At 44.1% G+C, this 25,818-nt stretch overlaps 2 protein-coding genes across 3 annotated transcripts; both read left to right on the plus strand.

Annotated features, from left to right (window-relative positions):
- Positions 1-4,531: 4,531 nt before the first annotated feature.
- Positions 4,532-11,159, plus strand: LOC121581398 (thread biopolymer filament subunit gamma-like). Of its 2 annotated transcripts, XM_041896907.2 has the most exons (9): positions 4,535-5,488; positions 5,856-5,916; positions 6,083-6,178; positions 6,531-6,710; positions 7,007-7,132; positions 8,646-8,866; positions 9,199-9,245; positions 10,615-10,653; positions 10,958-11,159. In XM_041896907.2, the coding sequence occupies exons 1-9, from the start codon at positions 4,764-4,766 to the stop codon at positions 11,017-11,019; spliced, it is 1,557 nt and encodes a 518-aa protein (XP_041752841.1). In that variant the 5' UTR covers positions 4,535-4,763; the 3' UTR covers positions 11,020-11,159. The 2 variants fall into 2 exon arrangements, with proteins under 2 accessions (XP_045080804.1, XP_041752841.1); XM_045224869.1 differs by lacking the exons at positions 10,615-10,653; positions 10,958-11,159 and adding an exon at positions 10,203-10,560 and having other exon boundaries at positions 4,532-5,488.
- A 6,025-nt stretch (positions 11,160-17,184) lies between these two features.
- On the plus strand, positions 17,185-22,466 carry LOC121580585 (C-C chemokine receptor type 9). Its single transcript, XM_041895546.1, has 3 exons — positions 17,185-17,261; positions 17,824-17,868; positions 21,362-22,466. Exons 2-3 carry the CDS (start codon positions 17,824-17,826, stop codon positions 22,412-22,414), a joined length of 1,098 nt encoding a protein of 365 aa, XP_041751480.1. The 5' UTR covers positions 17,185-17,261; the 3' UTR covers positions 22,415-22,466.
- The last annotated feature ends 3,352 nt before the right edge of the window (positions 22,467-25,818 follow it).

Below are 25,818 nucleotides of genomic sequence, written 5' to 3' on the forward strand. Positions count from 1 at the left end.
ACAACTGGTGGGTCCATCCACTGCCAATGGGCCATGCTCAACTGTGAGAAGGTCTGTGAAAGGCTGTAGGGGGGGAGGTGGGGTACAACTGGTGGGTCCATCCACTGTCAAAGGGCCATGCTCAACTGTGAGAAGGTCTGTGAAAGGCTGTAGGGGGGAGGTGGGGTACAACTGGTGGGTCCATCCACTGTCAAAGGGCCATGCTCAACTGTGAGAAGGTCTGTGAAAGGCTGTAGGGGGGGAGGTGGGGTACAACTGGTGGGTCCATCCACTGTCAATGGGCCATGCTCAACTGTGAGAAGGTCTGTGAAAGGCTGTAGGGGGGGAGTGGGGTACAACTGGTGGGTCCATCCACTGTCAATGGGCCATGCTCAACTGTGAGAAGGTCTGTGAAAGGCTGTAGGGGGGGAGTGGGGTACGTTGTGCCAAAGGGTTAGTTGAGCAACCCCTTGTTTCTAGGGAAACCATACACAAAATATATTAAATTAATGTGACCAAATATTTAGGAAGAGGTCATCATTTCATGGAGTCTGTGAAGGAAGAAACCACATGGGAAAAGTGTTGGTAGTCAAATAAATGTATTGTGTTGTAGGTTTCATGATGCTTGAAATCCAAATCAAAGTAGATCATTTTAAGATTTGTTTCATACATCAGTTGAGGTCTCTATAAGCTCGCTTTGTGCACAGGGGCATTGTCATGCGTGATTCATCACTCCAGAGAACGCGTTTCCACTGCTCCAGAGTCCAATGGCGGTGAGCTTTACACCACTCCAGCCGACTCTTGGCATTGCGCATGGTAATCTTAGACTTGTGTGCGGCTGCTCGGCCATGGAAACCCATTTCATGATGCTCCCGACGAACAGTTCTTGCGCTGACGTTGCTTCCAGAGGCAGTTTGAAACTCGGTAGTGAGTGGTGCAACCGCGCTTCAGCACTCGGCGGTCCCGTTCTGTGAGCTTGTGTGGCCTACCACTTTGCGGCGGAGCCATTGTTGCTCCTAGACGTTTCCACTTCACAATAACAGCACTTACAGTTGACCCGGGGCAGCTCTAGCAGGGCAGAAATTTGACGAACTGACTAGTTGGAAAAGTGGCATCCGATGACGGTGCCACGTTGAAGGTCACTGATCTCTTCAGTATGGGCCATTCTACTGCCAATGTTTGTCTATGATGATTGCATCTGTAGTGATTAGCGAAGTAGGTTAGCTTGCCTCTAGCATCGCCGCTAAAACCCCCAGGATTACCGCTAAACTCTGTATTCATCCTTGATTATTAAATTCCGTTGTAGAAGAGGGAAGAGGAGAGTGGATGGTCCTCCGCCTTTTCGTAGCTAGCTGTGCTGTGTGTTCTGTAGTGATTAGCGCAGCTACCCTGACCCTGACTTTTTGGTGTGTTTGATGTGGGAGAGTGTGGGCTGTGCCAGGGACCGTGTGGGCTGTGCACACGGAGGAAGGTGGAGCTGTACGCGCCCGATTAATCAATATTTATAAGGAGCCATACGTCAGTGTTCGGAGGGTGGAACTAAACCAGCAGTTCCACACTAGGACAGGAATTACATTGAAATAGTGCCCGCAACTTCCTCTGGAGGGGTCCTTTAATCAATAATCATCGCCTGACTTTTTTCTTTCTTTTTTTACCTGGCCTCAAACTAATATTTAGCAAGCAGATGGGGACAAGCGGGTCTACAAATACCAATACAACTCTTGTGTCAGCCTACAAAAACACCCAATCACCGTGTCTGCACATTTGTTGTTGTTTTTTGCTAGTTAGCCAGTTATTAGCCAAGTTCTAGCTAATTTCTGGTCAGCAATGGGGGAGTGATTGCTTCGTACAAGAGCACAAAACATATATATTTCTAGCCATCTTTGAAAAGCAAGTTAGGTAAAAAAGTGTTGTTTTTCTCCTAAAGGGGTATTTTGAGTCAGGCTTGAATATGCTAAGAAGCCAATAGACAGAGGGTAGCCAACATATTTTCTTATTCTCTGTATGGTAATAATAATGATACTTTTATTTCTTGCTTCACACAACACTATTTTCTATTTTTGGACAAGTTTTCCTACCCGTCAGCAAGTTACAATTATAGACGCATGTTCACTCAATAGGTCTCACATCGAGGTTATTAAAAAGCAAGCGAGTAAGTTTAGGATCATTCAATAAGTTCTACAATTATCATGGAACTTTAAGGCATCAACTTGAATGCATCGCTAAACAATGGATATATAGCGTTTTGCAAAAAAACTAATTTTAATACACACCTAAAATCTATGATTAAAAAATAAGAGAACAGTAATATTTGACATTGGTGGATATAGTGCTTTGGAAATAAACTCTTCATTTACAGTTTGAGAAATGATGAATACTGTAAAATTCTATATTTTAACATCATGAATATATCAATTGACATCAATTGACTTTGGAATATAAAACAACTATACCAAATCATATGAATGTGACTGTAAATACCACATCGTCATCCTCCATCAGCCAGTGTGCTTCAATAGGACAAAGTGGAAAATGTCACTCTTTGTATTACCATTTGGAGTTATGGTCCCAGCAAACATGACCCCATTGACCCCATGTAGGTATTCAGTGGGCAAGGTGGGCACGGGCTAGCCCACACCTGCCCAACAAGGGCTAGCCTACACCAGCCCAACACAGGGTAGCCCACACCTGCCCAACACGGGCCATTCATGTTTTTTTGTACAGGGTATTGGTATTTTCATGATGTCTTAACAAGTTTGTAACATAACAACCTCCCTTTATTTTCTGCCTAAAAGATAGGAATGATATGTAGGGGATCGAAGGACCATGAAGAATGAAACAAGTGGTATTTACATTGAATGAAGGTAGTGACCACTGCAGGTTGTCCGGGTAAATCAATGTAAATAAATGTGCTCAAATAACAGTACAGAGCTATATAATGGTTATACAACATGAATACCATTAACTTGAGCAATGTACATTAATAATGAGAAGAAATAAAAACCTTTCCCAGTAATGGCAGGACGTATGCAATCCAGATTGTGTATCAAAGAGCACATGTAGGCAAACTGGTGATGTGGCATTCAACCTTCCAATATGAGAGCAATAGTATTTGCCAGAGGGGCAATCTTTAGAGTGTGATTGATTTGCAGGTGAAGCGCCGGCTACACAGATAACTTATAGTGGCAATGTTAGGTTAAGCTGAAATCCTGCATATATGTTTTCACACAACGTGCAGGTATGCCCCACCTGCCGCATGGACAGGTGGGCACGCTACACCCTCTTACCTGGGAAGACTCCTAAAAAACGGCGTCCTAAAATGCCCGCAGAGGCTTTCAAGACCAGGCAGTATCCTCTGCATCTCCACCTGAATTCCAGGTTTTATGAGCATCAGGAATGAGAACCCGCTGGGACATATTGCATAGTGGGGGGGGGCCATGGGAAAAAGTCATTATAGATTTTATAACAAAGTTATAGTAACCGATACCGTGTTGAAGTGAGGCAGTTCATTTTTTTAGCAATGATTAAAGGCTGAATTCGAACTCAAGCATTAAAAGCATACCATAACTGACATACAGGTAACTGACAAAATAAAGGAAACACCAACATAACGTTTCTTAATAGGGTGTTGGGCCACCGCGAGCCGCCCCCATTCTCATCGACGGGGCTGTAGTGGAACAGGTTGAGAGCTTCAAGTTCCTTGGTGTCCGCATCCCCAACAAACTATTATGGTCCAAACACACCATGACAGTCGTGAAGAGGGCACAACAAAGCCTATTCCCCCTCAGGAGACTGAAAATATTTGGCATGGGTCCTCAGATCCTCAAAAAGTTCTACAGCTGCACCATCGAGAGCATCCTGACTGGTTGCATCACCAACTGGTATGGCAACTGCTCGGCCTCCGACCGCAAGGCACTATAGAGGGTAATTTGTAAGTCGCTCTGGATAAGAGCGTCTGCTAAATGATGTAAATGTAAATGTAGTACGTACGTCCCAGTACATCACTGGGGCCAAGATTCCTGCCATCCAGGACCTCTATACCAGGCGGTGTCAGAGGAAGGCCTTAAAAAGAATCAAAGACTCCAGCCACCTTAGTCATAGACTGTTCTCTCTGTTACCGGAGCGCCAAGTCTAGGTCCAAAAGGCTTCTTAACAGCTTCTACCCCCAAGCCATAAGACTCCTGAACAGCTAATCAAGGCTATCCAGACTAACTGCATTGTTGGTTAAGGGCTTGTAAGTAAGCATTTTACTGTAATGTCTACACCTGTTGTATTCGGCGCATGTGGCAAATAAAATTTGATTTGATGTCAATTGCTTAATTAACTCAGGAACCACACCTGTGTGGAAGCACCTGCTTTCAATATACTTTGTATCCCTCATTAACTAAAAGTTTAAGCCATTGGGGGGGGACATCTTTCAAAATTCATGAGTTTATGAGAAAGTATGTAGTTTGACAGGCAATTCATTGCATTTAAAGTTACAAGAGCGAAAAGAGACTAAAAATAAAATAGAAAGCCACCAATCAAAAGGGCAGGTGCTCCAACGACCCCTAGAAAATCACCAATCAAAAGGGCAGGTGCTCCAACGACCCCTAGGGCTCTATCTGTACCTGATTTGGGGGTGTGGTCACAAGCCCCATCCTGTTCCTCCACTCCCTCAACCCCCACTCCCTGGCTCCACAGTATATAAATCCAGATCTGCTTGCTTCGGAATCTGCTCTCATAGACAGCTCTCTCCCATTCTCTACATCTGCTGCCTATGCTGTGATCCTCAGCTGCACATCATGTCCATGGCTTGGTCCTCCAGGATGTCGGCCGGTGGTGGCCTGGGCCTTTCTGGGGGCGGTGGAGCCAGGTTGGGCTTTGGCTTTGGGGGAGTTGGAGGTGGTTTTGGGGGAGGTGGCGGAGGAGGCTTGGGCATGGGGCTGGGCTTGGGAGGAGGACTGGGTATGGGGTCTGGGCTGGGGTTGGGTGGGGGAGCAGGGGGTGGACTGGGTTTCGGTGGTGGCTTAGGTGGAGGTGGTGGTGGAGGTTATGGTGGAGGTGGTTATGGTGGTGGAGGTTATGTTGGAGGTGGAGGTTATGGTGGTGGTGGCGGCGGAGCCCTGATGGCCAGTCCTGCCTTCGCTATGGGACGCACCATGGCAGCGGGGGGGGTCAGTGCTGGGTCGGCAATGGCATTGGGTACCTCTCTGGGCCCAGCATTGGCTCCTATGCGGTCCCGGCAGGCAGAGAAGAACATGCTGTCCGGTCTCAACGAACGCTTCTCCTCGTACATGGGCACAGTGAGAGCCCTCCAGCAGGAGAACGCCACCCTGGAGGCCAGACTGTCCCAGTTGACGGGGGGTGCGGACATGGGGTCTCCCGAGTCCTCCGGGACCACCACCGCGGAGTACGAGGCTCAGCTCGGCGAGTACCGCGGTGTCCTGGAGACTCTCACCCTGGACACCATCAAACTGGAGATCGAGCTGGACAACGTCCGCGGCACCGCCCACGAACTCAAGGCCAAGTGAGTGTCCGTATTTTATTTCACTTTCAGAGAATATTTAATATCTTGGTTGGAGCACCAGCACAATACAACTATAAATAGGATAACTTAGTCCACCTTTATTTAGCCAAATACGGTAAGTAATTGAACATTCAGGAAGCAGTTATTACTTTATTCGGTTGATACAACTACATGAAAACTGTAAACGGTGATCCTTTAAGATTCCTCAATTTGTTGAAACTATGCCTTGACCGGATAGCTTTTATGTTGAATGACACTTTTATCCTAGTCCCATATTCATCTGGCCGCTCTATAGACAAGCTTGGGCTTAGATGGAACTGCACTGTACAGCTGTATGGTGCATTAAAAAGGTTGCATGTTGTTGCAGGTTTGACTTTGAGCAAGGAGTGAAGTTTCAGCTAGACTCTGACATTTCAGCCATGAAGAAGGTAAAGAGAGTAACCTATGTCCGAAAATGTACACCGTATCCCAGTAACAAAGATACATGTATTTTACTGGGATACGGTGTACATTTTCGGACATACACAAAAATTCCCTACTCTCCCTCAAATTTGTACAGCTTGTAGATGTACCACTATCACTCTTTCTTACCAGGACATAGATATGGCATCTGAATTACGCATTGATTTGGATGCCAAGTACTCCAGCTTGAAGAACGAACTGGACTTTGTCACCAAGATGCAGGAGGAGGTAAAGAGAATTAAGTGTTAACGTTAAGTAAATTAAGTATGATTATACTAAATTAAGTATGAGTATAGTAAATTAAGCATGGGTATAGTAAAATAAGTATGAGTATAGTAAATTAAGTATGAGTATAGTAAATTAAGTATGAGTATAGTAAATTAAGTATGAGTATAGTGAATTAAGTATGAGTATAGTAAATTAAGTATGAGCATAATAAATTAACGATGTTATTATTTTGATATCTGGTTGTCGAAGTGTATGTGTTCATTGCAAACACCTGCCTCTGTCCACCTGCCTCTGTCCACCTGACTCTGTCCACCTGCCTCTGTACATCCCTGTCCATTGTCTATCCACACAGGAATTATCCACTCTGCAGTCCAAACTGGGCACCACGGCTATGGACACGTCTGTGTCCATGATCGAGGTTGACACGGGCAAGTCCTTCGACATCTCCAACGCTCTCAACAAGATCAGGGTGGAGTACGAGAAGTCGGTGCAGCAACACAGAGACGAGGCGGACGCTTACTACAAACTGAAGGTGTGTATAAACATTTAATTAGCGTCAACGATTTCCTGCACCTATCTAACCAGTTACCTCAGACAGACCAGGCAAGGCAAGGCAAGGGTAGGCAGTCTGTTTGTCATAACAAAGCATCCTTTTTGATACTTTCTTGTAATCTGTATAGTTTAACACTACTCAGTGACAACTACCTGGTACCAAGTGACAAAATGGTGCTTGTTTAAAATTAGCTAATCCCAAAAGAACGTAAATATCAAGTAAAATAGTGTAAACAATAAGTTTAACCGGCGGAGTGTCTCTCTCTCCTCTTGCAGATGGAAGAGATACAGACAGCTACCGCCAAGAGTTCAGAGGCCGTCTCAGAGGCCAAGATGGAAATCTCAGGGGCCCGGAAGGAGCTGCAGGCTCTCAGTCTAGAGCTCCAAAGCCTGGTCACTGCGGTGAGCGGACTATGGGGGCCGAGATCGCCACTTGAGATCTGCGTACGGCATCCACATTAGGAAGTCGTCAATCCATTTTTCTTTTTTCATGCGAAAGTCTCTCTTTGTCATCAATGCATGATTTATGTAGAGACCTGTCTTGTCTTGTCTTCCTCTCACTATTGCGTGTCAACATGTACCCACGTGTATTTTGGGTCCCTCTGGTGTGACCTCTTTACAGAAAAGTTTTGGGGGGTGGGAGGGGACCCCTAACATTTTGATCTCAAAGTCTTGGTCTTATCCATTCAATCATGGACTACAACTGCCACTCATACCTCACAGTGACACAATAGAACTGCGAACACATAGATTACCATCACAGAGCCAATTTCAGAAGAGAAACCACCTACAGTAAAACAACTGAGAAAGACCTTGCACCTTGTGCAAAATGTACCTCAGTCAACAAAGCAAAACCATTTTTCACACGGTTCGCCGGCTACAGCAACTGTTTGCTTCAGTAACCCTGCTTCCCGGCAGATCTCCATCAGACTTTACTATAAATCACGCCAAAAAGTAGTATGCAGAAGACACAGGAAGTGGTTCAATCTGTATCTGGTTATCTCTGAGTGACAGGAAAGCCCCTTCTGCCACAGATGACACCAGCTCTGAATGTACCAGACAGACTTTCTCAGAGGGAACTGCCACTAATTCAGTTGCAGTCATTGTTTTTTTCTGTTGAAAAAATACTGTTCCTTCCTTAAACAAGAGATGATTTTCACTGTCTAAAGGTCTTTGCTCATCCAAGACATTACAATATGCAAATACTATGGCTACTATAGCTAAATACTGGTGTAGAGTTCATAATCTCTCTAATTATTCTCCATCTCCATTTATTCCCTGTCCTCCTTTCTTCTCCTCTCCCATCCCCACACCCTCTCTTCTCCTCTCCCATCCCCACACCCTCTCTTCTCCTCTCCCATCCCCACACCCTCTCCTCTCCTCTCCTCTCCTCTCCTCTCCTCTCCCTCTCCCTCTCCTCTCCTCTCCTCTCCTCTCCTCTCCTCTCCTCTCCTCTCCTCTCCCTCTCCTCTCCCCTCTCCTCTCCTCTCTTCTCCTCTCCCATCCCCACACCCCTCTCTTCTCCTCTCCCATCCCCACACCCTCTCTTCTCCTCTCCTCTCCTCTCTTCTCTTCTCTTCTCTTCTCTTCTCTTCTCTTCTCTTCTCTTCTCTTCTCTTCTCTTCTCTTCTCTTCTCTTCTCTTCTCTTCTCTTCTCTTCTCTTCTCTTCTCCTCTCCTCTCCTCTCCTCTCCCATCCCCACACCCTCTCTTCTCCTCTCCTCTCCCATCCCCACACCCTCTCTTCTCCTCTCCCATCCCCACACCCTCTCTTCTCCTCTTCCCTGTCGCAATTAATATTTTCTCACATAATCTCCTTCACTCCTTTACCCCCCCGCTCCGACCCTACTCTGTCCTGAATCCCCGCCCTCGCACTCGTCCATTCCTCTGCTCTCTCTCTCCACCCCTCTCTCCAGAACATGTCCCTGGAGCAGAGCTTGGCGGAAGCCCATTCCCAGTCTAGCATGGGTGTGGCCGGGTACCAGGGTCAGATCTCCAGCTTGACGTCTGCCATCGAGGTGGCCAAAACGGACCTCCACAAGCAGATCCTGGCCTACCAGGAGCTTCTGGACGTCAAACTGGCTCTAGACGGGGAGATCTCCACCTACAGAACTCTGCTGGAAGGAGACCACCTCAAGTAAGTACAATCAGTACATACAGTATTAGAAGGATACTGTGAGATTCTGGCAATTGTGTTATTCTACTTCCCCAGAGTCAGATTTGTATTTGTATTTATTATGAATCTCCATTAGCTGCTGTCCAGCAAACCTAAGACAATTAAGGACGCTATATATAAGTTATACAAGTCGTGGATACCATTTTGTATGTCTCTGCGTCCAGTTTGAATAAAGTGGTGTAGATGAAGGCATGTGTACTGGTTTTTAGTCAAACTTTAACATAATATAATGTAATCTAAAAAAGACTGTGAGGAGGCTGTTTACTGTCATATTTTCACTCTTTTCACTCCAGATTACCTGAGACATCCAGATTTACAGCATCTTCCTACAGTTTCTTAGGTGAGAGAAATGTTTAACAAGGGGTATATAGTGGAGGTGAACAGAATGGTCAAGCACACCCAGAATGGCAGTGCGAGCACCCATAGGGCTTTCAGTCAGTGTTGACTTTTTAATTGCACAAAAAAAATTTTTTGTATCCAAATGGATGGCACACAACAGTAAAGAAAAATTCTAAATATATTTTAAAAAACACTCAGGATGGGCCCTTTCTAAAATCCTATATCCATTTTTTCAATTGACTAATCGATTTATCGATTTATCTGAGCTAATCCATTGTGGAGATGTCCCAGTCAGACGACCTGATGGATGGTTTATCTGTAGGACCACAGGAGCTGACCTGTAAGGGGGCAGGAGGACTGGGGAGTGTGGAGGGAGAGTGTAGGGGGCAGGAGGACTGGGGAGTGTGGAGGGAGAGTGTAGGGGGCAGGAGGACTGGGGAGTGTGGAGGAGAGGGGGGGCAGGAGGACTGGGGAGTGTGAGGGAGAGTGTAGGGGGCAGGAGGACTGGGGAGTGTGGAGGAGAGTGTAGGGGGCAGGAGGAGTACTGGGGAGTGTGGAGGGAGAGTGTAGGGGGGCAGGGGACTGGGGGGGGAAGGCAGGAGTACTGGGGAGTGTGGAGGGAGAGTGTAGGGGGCAGGAGGAGTACTGGGGAGTGTGGAGGGAGAGTGTAGGGGGCAGGAGGAGTACGGGGAGTGTGGAGGGAGAGTGTAGGGGGCAGGAGGACTGGGGAGTGTGGAGGGAGAGTGTAGGGGGGCAGGAGGAGTACTGGGGAGTGTGGAGGGAGAGTGTAGGGGGGCAGGAGGACTGGGGAGTGTGGAGGGAGAGTGTAGGGGGGCAGGAGGAGGACTGGGGAGTGTGGAGGGAGAGTGTAGGGGGGCAGGAGGAGTACTGGGGAGTGTGGAGGGAGAGTGCAGGGGTAGACAGAGCCCTCACTCACCTGCACATTTCCATCCTGCAGGCTGGGACGCCCCTCGCTCCAGCACTCCTCAGGGCTCCCCTTTACCTCCTACCCAGGCTAGATACAAAGGCAAGTTCACACACATAGAGGGAGCCTCAGGGTAGGAGAATGGTTGCCTCTCTGATTTGGAAAACTGCCTGGCCCTTCTGGTCATATTATTTTCAGAACTATTTTCTCCGATGACGTCTGTAACACATTTAGCAATGGGGAAGTTGCCCAACAGCTTTTTTTTGGGTCACAACATCTCATGAGGAAAGAGACGTGAATATGGCTAAACAACTGATCTCCCTCGCTATCTCTCCCTCGCTATCTCTCCCTCGCTATCTCTCCCTCGCTATCTCTCCCTCGCTATCTCTTCTGTGCTCTTTCTCTATCCCCACACCTGGTTTTCCTTTCATAACTCTCTTTCTAGCTGGAGGTGAGGGAATTCACATTAAAGAGATCATAACAGGTCAGTAATTTTGGGATGGTATCAACGTATCATAACATGTGTCTGACATGTTATGCAATGCAGACCGCATTAAACATAAACACTGAGTGTACAACTCAATATTAGGAAGGTGTTCTTAATGTTTTGTACACTCAGTGTACATGCCTTCTACATGTTATCATGTCATCATGTAAAGCCATTAGTCAATACACACTGAGTATACAAAACATTACACACCTTCCTAATATTGAGTTAATTTTGTGCCAAACCTACTTATTTAACCGTAACATTTGTAATATTGTTTTCCTTCACTTGCTCCCCTTAGAACACACAGAGACCTCGCTGATCTCTGAACCCGCATCCGCAGATGAATCCGAATCCACCTGATTCCACCAGGGTACCTTTGGACCGTTGGACGTTCAGTTGTGAAAAAGCAACTCTTTTAACCACACCCTCTAGCTTCTCTGTCAATCTATGCCCCCACTTCCCCCCCGATTTGTAGACTACACAATAAACATTGCATCTTAGATCTGTCTCCCGGCTCGTTTTATGTTACATTATACGTTCTTGGAGATGTTATTATAAATTGATGAGTGTCAGCGCACTCATCAATTTACTGTGTTTTGATTAGAAATTACATAAGTTGCGCAGTTATTGTGTTTGTGAGTAGAAATAGGATAAGGGTTGGAGGATGCATGTGAGAATACCAGTGTGTGTGCACTTCTCTCTGTCATCTCTATCTTGTTCCTGAAATATCGTTGTTTTTGTGGTCTTCGCTTGACGTGCGAAAAGGCCCCAGATAAAGTAAACCGTACAATGTTCTGAACAGCCAACACCCCCCCCCCCCCCACCACACGCAACTGCTGTGAAAAGTTTGTCACGCTGCACAGGAAGTCATAGAGGACTGACTGTTGTCACGACAACCCTGCTGTGAGTGCGGCGTTCGTCAATCTGAGGTTTGGTTATTTGTTTTGCACTGATTCATATCTTGCATATTCATTTATGAAATAGTAGTTGAGAACCTGCAGCTGTACTGGATGTTTTAGCAAAAAAATTTGCTAAGGGTAGTATTAGCTTATTGTAGGGTAATTATTGGGTTTACAGTACATGATAATGGAAAAATTACAAATGTACACAATTACGCAAACAGTTTTATTATTACGGTGTAATGAATTATTTACTGTAAGTAAAATGTAATACATTTAGTAATTACTCATATGAGCAGGTAGTCCATATGGTAGGCCCAGAGATAATATTTTGTGTATATTGCCCATTTGTATCAAGTTATAGTAATAAAGACAATGCAAAGTGTTACCAAATTACAAACTTCAAAAATATGTTTTAAAAGCACCGCAAGAAAGCATTGGAAAGATGAACTAACTATTGAAAAAAGTGTTATAAAACAAATTGGGCTTGTCATACGTGAGCAGCTACTGTCAGTGTTTTGTCAGTGTGTCTAGAGCCACGATTCTCTACATTTTACATTTACGTCATTTAGCAGACGCTCTTATCCAGAGCGCATACATTTTTCATACTGCTCCCCCCCCCCCCGTGGGAATGGAACCCACACGTTGCAAGCGCCATGCTCTACCACCTGGGCTACACAGGGGGCCTACGTGTAGCTCAGTTGGTAGAGCATGGCGCTTGCAACGTCAGGGTTGTGGGTTCGTTTCCCACGGGGGTGGGGGCAGTATGAAAATGCTGCTAGGCGCTAAAAACGTCTTATTTTTGGCTACTAGCTTTGGCCACAGTTTTCCTCCCTTGTTCTTCACTTTCTGTTTGTGTCTGCATCTGGTTACCTAGGACACACTTTAGAAAAAAAAAAGGGTGAGCTCGAAAAGACCGTTTAGTTTATAAAGTGGGTATTGGCTACATTGCACGACGTTGATATGAAAAACAAAATCCAAAATTAGACCTAATTGATCAGAATAACCTACTTTAACAACATCAGTTTAAGCTAAATCATCAACAATGGCATACTGCAGGCACAGTTTTTGTCAGTGAATATCTTGAATGAACCGTTGTGGCTTGACGTCATTCACTTTTACCAAAGTAGTTTTTTTTTTAAACATGTGCACGCATTAGAAAATAAGTTATACTGTCATCAGTATAATTTCCACAGGATTGCAGCTTCTTTTTTTCTGCAAATATTGTAAAAGCTCCAATAGGCTGTTACTCAGTTGAATAGCTGCCCATTTCTGTGCTCTCAAGGAGTTGTACAAACTTTTGAGCAGAGGCTGAGGGCTCCTGCTGTGTCTACCCACACCAGACGTGCGCACGTGTGAACATCAACAGAAACCAAGATGTGGCCCACAGACTGACCCACTTCCTCTGATGTGCGCCATTCTCCTCTCAATGTAAACACGTGCCAAATTGAGGGCATTGTTGTCACAATGACATGTTTGTTGACATTACTAGGGCAAGATGATGGACATTGATACGGTGTACATTTTAGGACATACCCACTTTCAATGACATTATACTTCCTATGACGGATGTTGCTACTCCCATACAGTACAGCGATGGACCCAATAATCTCTATTATAAACTGGGGGGGTTCGAGCCCTGAATGCTGATTGGCTGACAGCCGTGGTATACCACGGGTATGACAGAACATTTCCTTTTACTGCTATAATTATGTTGGTACCCAGTTTATAATAGCAATAAGGCACCTCTGGGGTTTGTGGTATATGGCCAATTTGCCACGGCTAAGGGCTGTATCCAGGCACTCCGCGTTGCGTCGTGCGAAAAGAACGTCCCTTAGCCGTGGTATATTTGCCATATACCACACCCCCTCGGGCCATATTGCTTAAGTATACCATCAGCTCCCCATAGAGTTGCAGACGTTTTGAGTCTTGTCCTTGATTGTGTTCGAAGACGGTGTGGAGGAAAAACGGGACCTCTCTTTCGAGGAAGCTATTTCGAGTTGACCACAGGATGATGAGTCAGATGCGCATGTGAAGCAAACAGCAAAACAGACTAAACAGTGCATTCGGAAAGTATTCAGACCCCTTGACTTTTTCCACATTTTGTTACATTACAGCCTCATTCTAAAATGGATTAAATTGTTTGTTTTTTTACCCTCATCAATCTACACACAATACACCATAATGACAAAGCAAAAACTGTTTTTTAGAAATGTTTGCACATTTATTGATTTATTTGTTGTTCAAATATCACATTTACATAAGTATTCAGACCATTTACTCAGTACTTTGTTGAAGCACCTTTGTTGTGTTGTTATACCAGCTTCATTGCATGGGATTGATTGCAACACTTTTCTCATCGAATCTCAGTATTACCAAATCAGGTGTACCAAACACAGTAATGTAAGACTAGGTTGGAAATCTAATGGCATTAACAATCATGTTTCGGATGTAACTTTACCCCCATTGATCTGTTTAATATCACTTTATTTTAACACTTCGTCATAAGGTCTACATAACACTGTCATAATGATGGCATGACAGATGTTATAAACAGTCAAGTTAGTATCAGCTTATGGCAACTGGCTTTACACTCTCAGGACACAAACTGTTATCTAGGTATTTGTATTTGTATGGTTGTCAGGGTGGACTCTATGGTTGTCAGGGTGGACTCTATGGTTGTCAGGGTGGACTCTATTTGTATTTGTATTTATTATGGATCTGCGCAGCAGCTACTCTTCCTGGGGTCCAGCAAAACTAAGGCAGTTATACATTTTTAAAACATTACAATACATTAATTTCACAACATATTAAGTGTGGGCCTGCAGGCCTCTTCTCTACTACCACTTATCTATAACACAAAATCCATGTGTACATGTGTGTATAGTGCGTATGTTGTCATGTGTTTGTATGCATATGTCTATGTTTGTGTCGCTTCACAGTCCCTGCTGTTCCATAAGGTGTATTTTCATCTGTTTTTTTTAATCTAATTTTACTGCTGGCATGAGTTACTTGATGTGGAATAGAGTTCCATGTAGTCATGGCTCTATGTAGTACTGTGCGCCTCCTATAGTCTGTTCTGGACTTGGGGACTGTGAAGAGACCTCTGGTGGCATGTCTTGTGGGGTATGCATGGGTGTCCGAGCTGTGTGCCAGTAGTTCAAACAGACAGCTCGGTGCATTCAACATGTCAATACCTCTCACAAATACAAGTAGTGATGAAGTCAATCTCTCCTCCACTTTGAGCCAGGAGAGATTGACATGCATATAATTAATAATAGCTCTCTGTGTACATCCAAGGGCCAGCCGTGCTGCCCTGTTCTGAGCCAATTGCAATTTACCTAAAAGTCTTTGTGGCACCTGAGCAGTAGTCCAGGTGCGATAAAACTAGAGCCTTTAGGACCTGCCTTGTTGATAGTCCTGTTAAGAAGGCAGAGCAGCACTTTATTATAGACAGACTTCTCCCCATCTTAGCTACTGTTGTATCAATATGTTTTGACCATGACAGTTTACAATCCAGGGTTACTCCAAGCAGTTTAGTCTCCTGAACTTGCTCAATTTCCACATTATTCATTACAAGATTTGGTTGAGGTTTAGGGTTTAGTGAATGATTTGTCCCAAATACAATGCTTTTAGTTTTTGAAATATTTAGGACTAACTTATTCCTTGACACTCATTCTAAAACTAACTGCAGCTCTTTGTTAAGCGTTGCTGTCATTTCAGTCGATGCGGTAGGTAACACCTATAGGGTTGAGTCATCCGCATTCGTGGACACACTGGCTTTACTCAATGTCGTTAGTAAAAAAAACACACAAAAAAACGTATGTCTAATTTCCATTAAGTTATACTGCTTTTCCTGCCAATGTTTTTCAATATGTCTTGGCCCTAAAGCATGTGCAGATTCACTTGATATGAGAGACAGGTGAAATATCATTATTCGTTAACACACGACGGGAGGCCTAAAAAAGGCGAGTCTAGGCAAGCATGACAGTGTCGAATCACCATATAACGTACAACTGATAGCATCCAGGGGTTATCCAGTCAGAACCGATTAGAGACGTGAGCCGAGACGGGATGATATTACTAGACTAGACATTTTGAAATTACTTCAAAAAGAAAAGAGGACCAAGCCACTCTTCATATAATTAATTAAAAATATTTTATTTATATGTGGATTGTTCAACGGAAACAAAGATTAAAAAACTCATGACGCGTTTCGGCTGCATGGCCTTCGCCAGGGAGTACAAGGATATGATAATACAATGTCCTCTTTTGAATAGCTTTTTCCAATCATAGGCCCCCAATGTACATTACGAAATTCCAAATGTTTTTTCAAAGTGTTATAACGCCAACACATATCATAACGGTGTTGGACCGTGCCTACAACTAAAATACCCTCAATACGTTGTCACGTCTTCAATTCATCTGGTTGTTTACAGCTCGATCGTCACATGATAGCAGGCCTGACACTTGTGGAACAGCAAGAAGACAACAAGTACAGTAACACCTTGAGCAATTCTTAACTTGACGGCGTCTGGTTTGAGTGTATCGCCTTACTAATCTGCTCCAGCGTCGACCCGGCGCCTTGACAAGTAGAGACAGACAGCTACTAAATCACCATGCATATCATATATAATAACATATAATAAGGATTTAGGACATAGCACAATAGGATTCTACCACCACCCATGTTGCAGTCTTATGTTACAGTGTCTTTTCAGACACTTACTGTATAGCCTCGATTGCTCTTTATGCTCTTAAGGGCGGCAGGTAGCTTAGTGGTTAAGAGCGTTGTGCCAGTAACCGAAAGGTCGCTGGTTCTAATCCCCGAGCCGACTAGGTGAAAAATCTGTCGATGTGCATTTGAGCAAGGCACTTAACCCTAATTGCTCCTGTAAGTCGCTCTGGATAAGAGCGTCTGCTAAATGACTATTTATTTATTATTATTATGCAATGCTGGTTTTCATCCTTCCCCTCTAAAATCAGGGAATGATTCAGACCTGGGAAACCAGGTGAGTGGATTTACTCAATCAACTACAGTAATATAATGAAATGGTAAACCATGGTGCCTGAAGTAACAAACCTAAGTAATTTAGCACAGTATAGGCCTTCGTTCCTAACAGGAGGGAAGAGATTGTGTGCGTGCGTGTGTGTGCCCTCGGCAAAAAGCATTCTTATGCTTATACTACAGTCAAAGAAATCTAAAGCACATGGCTGTCATCCTGGAGATTTTCAAAAAGAAATCTCTGAACCGAACTGTAAATATAAGTACACCACTGAGCATTGTGCTGTAAATCAGCACTTGAACATAGGTGTTCTGAGAAAGCTTTCTTTTTGCATAGATATCAGATGGGTCTTCTGCTGAGACTAAAAATGGGATTTCCTATGACTCATCCATTGTATACAGGTGGCTACATACACAATTTCATAAATGACTAAAATCCCTGAGAAGTTGCTTCAGTTTGTACGCACGCTGCAGGTTTGCATTAGCGAGAGGCGGCAAAACACCCAAACGAACACTAGAATATCACCCTGCTTTGCAACCTGATTTCACGCACGTCATTTGTGGTTTAGCTGAAATCTTTAAAAGCCTCTGGAGAGCAAACAGTTGCCAGACAGTTCCCTAAAGCAACTCAGTGATAACAACCAACAAGCATTTTGAATTGAAGCGCCTGTTTGACCTCTCACTAGCAGAGAACCACAGTAAGTAACATTTTCTGAACAGCTGTTCTCGTGCAGTGTTCTCAAATGTATTAATAACATTTAAAAAAGATAGCAGACTTGAAATTGAAGTATTTTTGCATGCATTACTATAAAGTATGCACTTTATCATGCTGTAATATTGTTGTATTTTTAATCTTTACATGTAATTAAGAAATAGATTATCCACCAACAGCATGTTTGTTTGTTTGTTTGCAATATTAATAAATTAAGATTTAGATACTTCATTGTCCTCCGATAGGAAAATTAATTCTGAACGATGTGCAATCAAAATGATCAAAATGAACGTCTTGACACGTTGTCTTGTGGTAGTTCAGTCAGATTGAATGCAGGTGATAAGGCATGGTAAAACAAGGAGGACGTGTTCTTGCCTAACTATGTACAGATAATCTAGAATTTGTTCAACTTTGACTATCTACAAGCAGGAGACTGTGTGAGAAGAAGCATTAGATTCCTATATAGGCCTGACAACATTCCACCATGACATATACTGTGTGTTATTTTCCTGACTAGTTTGTTGTTTCTCTGTCACCTCTCTTTTCAGATGCCAGTTATAGGTGATATGGTGACTTCACCAATAGATTCAGAGGTAAACAACTTGTACACTATACATACAGTACCAGTCAAAAGTTTTTACACACCTACTCATTCAAGGGTTTTTCTTTATTTTTTAAAACTATTTTCTACATTGTAGAATAACAGTGAAGACATCAAAACTATGAAATAACAAATATGGAATCATGTAGTAACCAAAAAAGTGTTAAACAAATCAAAATATATTTTAAATTTGAGATTCTTCAAAGTAGCCACCCTTTGCCTTGATGACAGCTTCGCACACTCTTGGCATTCTCTCAACCAGCTTCATGAGGTAGTCACCTTAAATGCTTTTCAATTAACAGGTGTGCCTTGTTACAACTTAATTTGTGGAATTTCTTTCCTTCTTAATGCGTTTGAGCCAATCAGTTGTGTTGTGACAAGGTAAAGGTGGTATACAGAAGACAGCCCTATTTGGTAAAAAAACAAGTCCATATTATGGCAAGAACAGCTCAAATAAGCAAAGAGAAATGACAGTCCATCATTACTTTAAGACATGAAGGTCAGTCTATCCTGAACATTTCAAGAACTTTGAACATTTCTTCAAGTGCAGTCGCAAAAACCATGAAGCGCTATGATGAAACTGGCTCTCATGAGGACCGCCACAGGAAAGGAAGACCCAGAGTTACCTCTGCTGCAGAGGATAAGTTCATTAGAGTTACCAGCCTCAGAAATTGCAGCCCGAATAAATGCTTCACAGAGTTCAAGTAACAGACACATCTCTGAATCAGGTCTTCATGGTCGAATTGCTGCAAAGTAACCACTACTAAAGGACACCAATAATAAGAAGAGGCTTGCTTGGACCAAAAAACACGAGTAATGGACTAGACCGGTGGAAATCTGTCCTTTGGTCTGATGAGTCCAAATTTGAGATTCTTGGTACCAACCGCCGTGTCTTTGTGAGACGCAGAGTAGGTGAACGGATGATCTCCGCATGTGTGGTTCCCACCGTAAAGCATGGAGGAGGAGGTGTCATGGTGTGGGGGTGCTTTGCTGGTGACACTGTCTGTGATTTATTTAGAATTCAAGGCACACTTAACCAGCATGGCTACCACAGCATTCTGCAGCGATACGCCATCCCATCTGGTTTGCACTTAGTGGGACTAGAATTTATTTTTCAACAGGACAATGACCCACACACCTCCAGGCTGTGTAAGGGCTATTTGACCAAGAAGGAGAGTGATGGAGTGCTGCATCAGATGACCTGGCATCCACAATCCCCCGACCTCAACCCAATTGAGATGGTTTGGGATGAGTTGGACTGCAGAGTGAAGGAAATGCAGCCAACAAGTGCTCAGCATATGTGGGAACTCCTTCAAGACGGTTGGAAAAGCATTCCAGGTGAAGCTGGTTGAGAGAATACCGAGAATGTGCAAAGCTGTCATCAAGGCAAAGGGTGGCTACTTTGAAGAATCTCAAATATAAAATATATTTTGATTTGTTTAACACTTCTTTGGTTACTACATGATTCCATATGTGTTATTTCATAGTTTTGATGTCTTCACTATTATTCTACAATGTAGAAAATAGTAAAAAATAAAGAAAAACCCTGGAATGAGTAGGGGTGTCCAAACTTTTGACTGGTACTGTATATATTTTTTTAAATACAATTTAAATACAAATATTGTTTGTGTGTTATATTTCAATGAAATAGCAATTTTCTTCACTTCAATTTTTTAAATGTTTATTCATAACAGTTAAATTACATGCATATAGTTTTTCATACATGCTCTTATGAAACAAAATGTTGGAGACCCCTGGTCTATATAAGTACGTGTACAGTATTTTGGCACCCTTGCACTTTTCTTAAATAATTCCATATTTCTTCTAAAAGAACTTGAAATTGCAAAATACTTTTGGTCTCCACACCTTGTTGGATTTTCAACATTGCAGAATAAATTATATTTTTGTAAACTTAAGTTTACCATTTTAATTTAGAAAATAAAGACAAATGGCATGGACTAAATGATTGGCCCTTTGGGGCTAGTACTCGGCTGCAGCAGCCATTGGCCAAGATAACTGCCAACAAATGCTTATTGTAGCCATCAATGAGCTTGCTGCACCTTTCTATTGGCAATTTGGCCTACTCTTCAGCAGCAAACTGCTCTAAATCTTCAATGTTTAAAGGGGTCCCATTCACCAACTGCTGTTTTCATCTCTCGCCATAGGTTATGGATTTGATTCAGATCTAGACTCTTCACTGGCCTCACCAGGACAGTCCAGTGTTTCTTCTCAAACCATTCCAGAGCGCTTTGTATGTGTGTTTGGGGTTGACCCACAACCTTCAACAGAGACACAGTTTTTGGACACTGGGTTGAACATTGCACTCCAAAACACCTTAATCATCCGCAGATTTCATGATGTCTTGCACACATTCAAAGCCCCTAGTACCAGAGGCAGCAAAGCAATCCATCAGCATTATCAAACCTGATTGTAGAGGGGGTGTTATTTTCTTTGAGCGCTTCATTTGGTCATTGGTAAACATAGGAAGACCACAATGCTGAAGGAAACAACAAGAAAGCCTGATTGAACTTCTCAAAAACCCACTCAAACAAGCCTACATCCCACGGAACAAAAGGGTGGACCAATTAAACAAAATATGAGCGCTTTGGCAATACAGATCACCACTGTGTTTATTGACGGCCAAATTAAGCATTCAATGAAAAGAACACCCTCCCTACAATCAAAGATGGGGGAGGTTTAATAATGCTGTGGGGTTGCTTTGCTGCCTCTGGTATTGAGGGCCTTGAACGTGCGCAAGGCATCATAAAATCAGCAGATGATCAGGTGTTTTGTAGTCTAATGTTCAACCCAGTGACCAAAAACTGGGTCTCCATTGATGGTGGTGGATCTTCCAGCAGGACAACGACACCAAACACACATAAAAAAAGCACCTAGGATTGGTTAAGAAGAGATGCTGGACTGTTCTGGAGTGGCCAGCCAAGAGTCCGGATCTGAATCACATCCAAAACCTAAGGCGAGATCTGACAACAACAGTTGGTTGAGGGCACCCCTCAAATATAGATGAATTAGAGCAATTTGCTGCTGAGAAGCCATATTGTCAGCAGAAAGGTGCAGCAGGCTCATTAACGGCTACAAGAAGCGTTTGTCTGCAGTTATCTTGGCCAAAGGCTGTGTAACCATTTTGAAAGCTAATTTCCTGCAATTCTACACATTTTGCTCTCATATGCTATCTGTTGGCCTCCCTACCTCCAGGGGGACCCCCAACCCCCCCTGTGTTCCCGTTCGGTAATCCGGCCCTGATTAAAATTGCAAACTCAAGTTTACAAAATTAAAATGTATTCTGCAATTTGTGGTGACAAAGTTATAATTTTTAAACAACATATTTTACAAGAAATAGGAAATCATTTGTTTAAAGTGCAAGGGTGCCAATATATTTGTCCACAACCGTATATTCTGCTCATATCATTTACTTGCACAATTGGTCCACATGTCCAACAAGCTATGTTGTCCTGCCTTACACACAGGCGTACGACTACGACTCCGGCTTCACCCCCACGGTTAGCGAGGATGACTTTATGTGCGACAAATCTGCCGTCAGGGCTTTCCGAGGCCAGTACGAACCGCCTCTCTACTGGACCATCTTCATCCTGGGAGGCCTGGGCAACCTGACCGTGATGTGGATCTACCTGCACTTCCGCCAGCGTCTCAAGACCATGACTGATGTCTACCTGTTGAACCTAGCTGTGGCCGACCTCTTCTTCCTGGGCACTCTACCCTTCTGGGCCGTGGAGGCCAGCAATGGATGGTACTTCGGCTTGGGCCTCTGCAAGGTCAACTCGGCCCTCTACAAGATCAACTTCTTCAGCAGCATGCTGCTGCTCACCTGCATCAGCGTCGATCGCTACGTGGTCATTGTCCAGACCACCATGGCCCAGAATTCCAAGAGACAGCGGCTGAGCTGCAGCAAGTTGGTGTGCGCCTGCGTCTGGCTACTGGCCGTGGCGTTGGCCCTGCCCGAGTTCATGTTCGCCAACGTCAAGGAGCTGGAGGGCCGGGACTACTGCACTATGGTCTACTGGAGCAACGAGAACAACCGCACCAAGGTCCTGGTCCTGGCGCTTCAGATCTGTATGGGCTTCTGCCTGCCCCTCCTGGTGATGCTGTTCTGCTACACCGGCATCATCCGCACCCTGCTCAAAACCCGCAACTTCCAGAAGCACAAGGCGCTGCGCGTGATCATGGTGGTGGTGGCTGTGTTTGTCCTCTCCCAGTTGCCGTACAACAGCGTGCTGGTGGTGGAGGCCACCCAGGCAGCCAACAGCACCGAGACGGACTGCGACGCGGCAAAGCGATTCGACGTGGTCGGCCAGGTGCTGAAGAGTCTGGCCTACACGCACGCCTGCCTCAACCCCTTCCTGTACGTGTTTGTGGGCGTACGCTTCCGCAGAGACGTCCTCAAGCTTCTCCGCATCTACCGCTGCTGGCCGGCCCAGGGGGTCCTCAGCAAGATCCAGGGAGGCCCCGGGCGCTCATCAGCCATGTCCGACACGGACACCACACAGGCACTCTCGCTTTGAAGGCACGGTCATAGTACAAACTTTTGCGTGCGACCAGAAGTCTCTCATTACAATTGGGGGGGACTATGCAAACAACGCTCTATTCCACGATGCAAGGTCTTGCAACGGAATGACAAACCAATATGGCTAACAGTCCCAGTGAGAGAGGTTGTACTGTCCCCCCCACCGGTTGCCCACTCTTGCATCAGACTTAGACTTCTTTGATTATCTGACCATGGCTGAGGCTGAGGCAGTGACATGGGGAGAAGAGGTCGCTTTTTGAGAGCTGGAGAAACTTCAACAAAGACCTCTTGGCTCTTGGGTGCATTGCTAGAAGCATTGGTCATGATAGGACTTTTCTTTGGCTGGTCTAAAGACCTTCTCAGTTTTAGCTGCTGACCACAAACAATGGACAGTCACAGTCTGGTTGGGGCTTTGTGTTTGATGATTCCAGTGATGGGAAGAGAGCTACCCATGACAGAATAGAGCCTGTACTGGTACAACGCATTTGCATTGGTCTTTAGTGTTCTGTAAATTCAGCCATGTTGATTTTTTTGTGCCTTTCTTTTTCTTTTGCATTTGTATAGAACTTCTTTGCAATGATGGATTCTGGGACAGCCCACAATGTCCATGCCCATGCTATCTCAGTTTTTTTTTATTTAAGTCAGACATTTTTTTCTACTTCTATCTCTATGAGTTTATTGTCAAACTGAAAAGGTGCCTCCAATCCCCTACTGTGCTGTAGAGTGTATAGTCTGCCTACGATCACCTACTGTGCTGCAGAGTGTATAGTCTGCCTACGATCACCTACTGTGCTGCAGAGTGTATAGTCTGCCTCCGATCACCTACTGTGCTGTAGAGTGTATAGTCTGCCTCCGATCCCCTACTGTGCTGCAGAGTGTATAGTCTGCCTACGATCACCTACTGTGCTGCAGAGTGTATAGTCTGCCTACGATCACCTACTGTGCTGCAGAGTGTATAGTCTGCCTCCGATCCCCTACTGTGCTGCAGAGTGTATAGTCTGCCTACGATCACCTACTGTGCTGCAGAGTGTATAGTCTGCCTACGATCACCTACTGTGCTGCAGAGTGTATAGTCTGCCTACGATCACCTACTGTGCTGCAGAGTGTATAGTCTGCCTCCGATCCCCTACTGTGCTGTAGAGTGTATAGTCTGCCTCCGATCCCCTACTGTGCTGCAGAGTGTATAGTCTGCCTACGATCACCTACTGTGCTGCAGAGTGTATAGTCTGCCTACGATCACCTACTGTGCTGCAGAGTGTATAGTCTGCCTACGATCACCTACTGTGCTGCAGAGTGTATAGTCTGCCTACGATCACCTACTGTGCTGCAGAGTGTATAGTCTGCCTCCGATCCCCTACTGTGCTGCAGAGTGTATAGTCTGCCTACGATCACCTACTGTGCTGCAGAGTGTATAGTCTGAAATGGTGTAAAGCGCTGCTCATGCTCAGACAGCTTTGTGGCAAGTGGGTCTATGTTATAATGTTAATTGGCAATATTAGCCAGTCATTACGATCTACTATTAATATTATTTTATCAATATCTTTGTCAGGACCATATCAATGAGCTGATCACTTATTTAAAACACTTTCTAAGTAGGAAACCCCTTATTTGTGATGAGTATGTTTAGCTTTCACAGTGAGAGTGAACAAGTGTCATAAACAAAAAAAAGTTGTATAAAATGTATATTATTGAGACTTCCCTGTTCACAATGACAATTACATCATAATGATTGTAAATAAACAATTTATTTTTATATATTTTTATGTCTCTATTATTGAATTTTCCACATTTTGTAACGATTTACTTTGACTACATATCCATAACGCATTTATTACAAAATCTAAAAACGTTACATGAACGTGTTTTAACCGCATTATTAAAGGTTAATTCAATATATCCATAGCACATCTACAGCGCATTCATGTCATGCTACGCAAGAGCTCATATTTAGGTATCTTAATAGATGCGTCATTACAATGACAGTGTAGTGTCATCCTTATGGCTGTTCTCAAACGTGTGCTTCTGCCACACCAGCGTTGGTGAATATTCCAAAAGGCCAAACCACGTTTAGAATATTATGCTGATAGACAGCCTGTACCAGCCTCATTTTCCCACCGGACGGTAGAGGCCCTTAACTTACCTTCTTCTTCTCACTGAGGTCAATGGTGCATGAAGATCCCCACAGGGGTTGAATCCTCAGGGGTACATTTTACTGATCAAATTGTGTAGTTGAGGGTCATATCACAAGTCTTTCGTAACTCATGAATTCTATGCAGTCAAAGTAAAGTAAAATCAATTTTTCCATTCATATAGCATTTCTTGCTAAGCCCTTAATGGTAATTAACTCTGCAGTTTGCCACTCTGATCTATACCACCGACATTAAAGGTCTATGTTTGAATTGTATGCAGTCAATGGAATGTAGTTTAGGAAAGTTAAATCAGGAAGGCTGGTCTGAATGCTCGTTAAACTTCTTCAAGCAGCACAACAAAATTCACTCTGTTTCCTGTTCTATGAGCATAGTGGGAATGAATAATGAAATAATTGTATTTCCTATTACCACATCATTTACGCAGCAGAACTCTCCTTCATCGCAACACAACCGTTTAAATCTCAATATAAACCACTCAAGTGTTGCTTTAGCAGTATGCTTAGGGTCATTGTCCTGCTGGAAGGTGAACCTCCGTCCCAGTCTCAACTCTCTGGAAGACTGAAACAGGTTTCCCTCAAGAATTTCCCTGTATTTAGCGCCATCCATCATTCCTTCAATTCTGACCAGTTTCCCAGTCCCTGCCGATGAAAAACATCCCCACAGCATGATGCTGCCACCACCATGCTTCACTGTGGGGATGGTGTTCTCGGGGTGATGAGAGGTGTTGGGTTTGCGCCAGACATATCGTTTTCCTTGATGGCCAAAAAGATCAATTTTAGTCTCATCTGACCAGAGTACCTTATTCCATATGTTTGGGGAGTCTCCCACATGCATTTTGGCGAACACCAAATGTGTTTGCTTATTTTTTTCTTTAAACAATGGCTTTTTTCTGGCCACTCTTCCGTAAAGCCCAGCTCTGTGGAGTGTACGGCTTAAAATGGTCCTATGGACAGATACAATCTCTGCTGTGGAGCTTTGCAGTTCCTTCAGGGTTATCTTTGGTCTCTTTGTTGCCTCTCTGATTAATGCCCTCCTTGCCTGGTCCGTGAGTTTTGGTGGGCGGCCCTCTCTTGGCAGGTTTGTTGTGGTGCTATATTCTTTCAATTTTTTAATAATGGATTTAATGGTGGTCCGTGGGATGTTCAAAGTTTCTGATATTTTTTTATAACCCAACCCTGATCTGTACTTCTCCACAACTTTGTCCCTGACCTGTTTGGAGAGCTCCTTGGTCTTCATGGTGCCGCTTGCTTGG

This window comes from Coregonus clupeaformis, chromosome 14 (assembly GCF_020615455.1).
Source record: "Coregonus clupeaformis isolate EN_2021a chromosome 14, ASM2061545v1, whole genome shotgun sequence".
Taxonomy (NCBI): Eukaryota; Metazoa; Chordata; class Actinopteri; order Salmoniformes; family Salmonidae; genus Coregonus; species Coregonus clupeaformis.

What these genes read in the sequence shown, in the direction of transcription:
- LOC121580585 (XM_041895546.1), top strand. Translation starts at nt 17,824, where the DNA reads ATGCCAGTTATAGGTGATATGGTGACTTCACCAATAGATTCAGAG. An exon ending in CTTCACCAATAGATTCAGAG is followed by an intron (nt 17,869 to 21,361) that starts GTAAACAACTTG and finishes CCTTACACACAG; the next exon opens with GCGTACGACTACGACTCCGG.
- LOC121581398 (XM_045224869.1), top strand. Translation starts at nt 4,764, where the DNA reads ATGTCCATGGCTTGGTCCTCCAGGATGTCGGCCGGTGGTGGCCTGGGC. An exon ending in TCACCAAGATGCAGGAGGAG is followed by an intron (nt 6,179 to 6,530) that starts GTAAAGAGAATT and finishes CTATCCACACAG; the next exon opens with GAATTATCCACTCTGCAGTC. An exon ending in CTGGAAGGAGACCACCTCAA is followed by an intron (nt 8,867 to 9,198) that starts GTAAGTACAATC and finishes TTTTCACTCCAG; the next exon opens with ATTACCTGAGACATCCAGAT.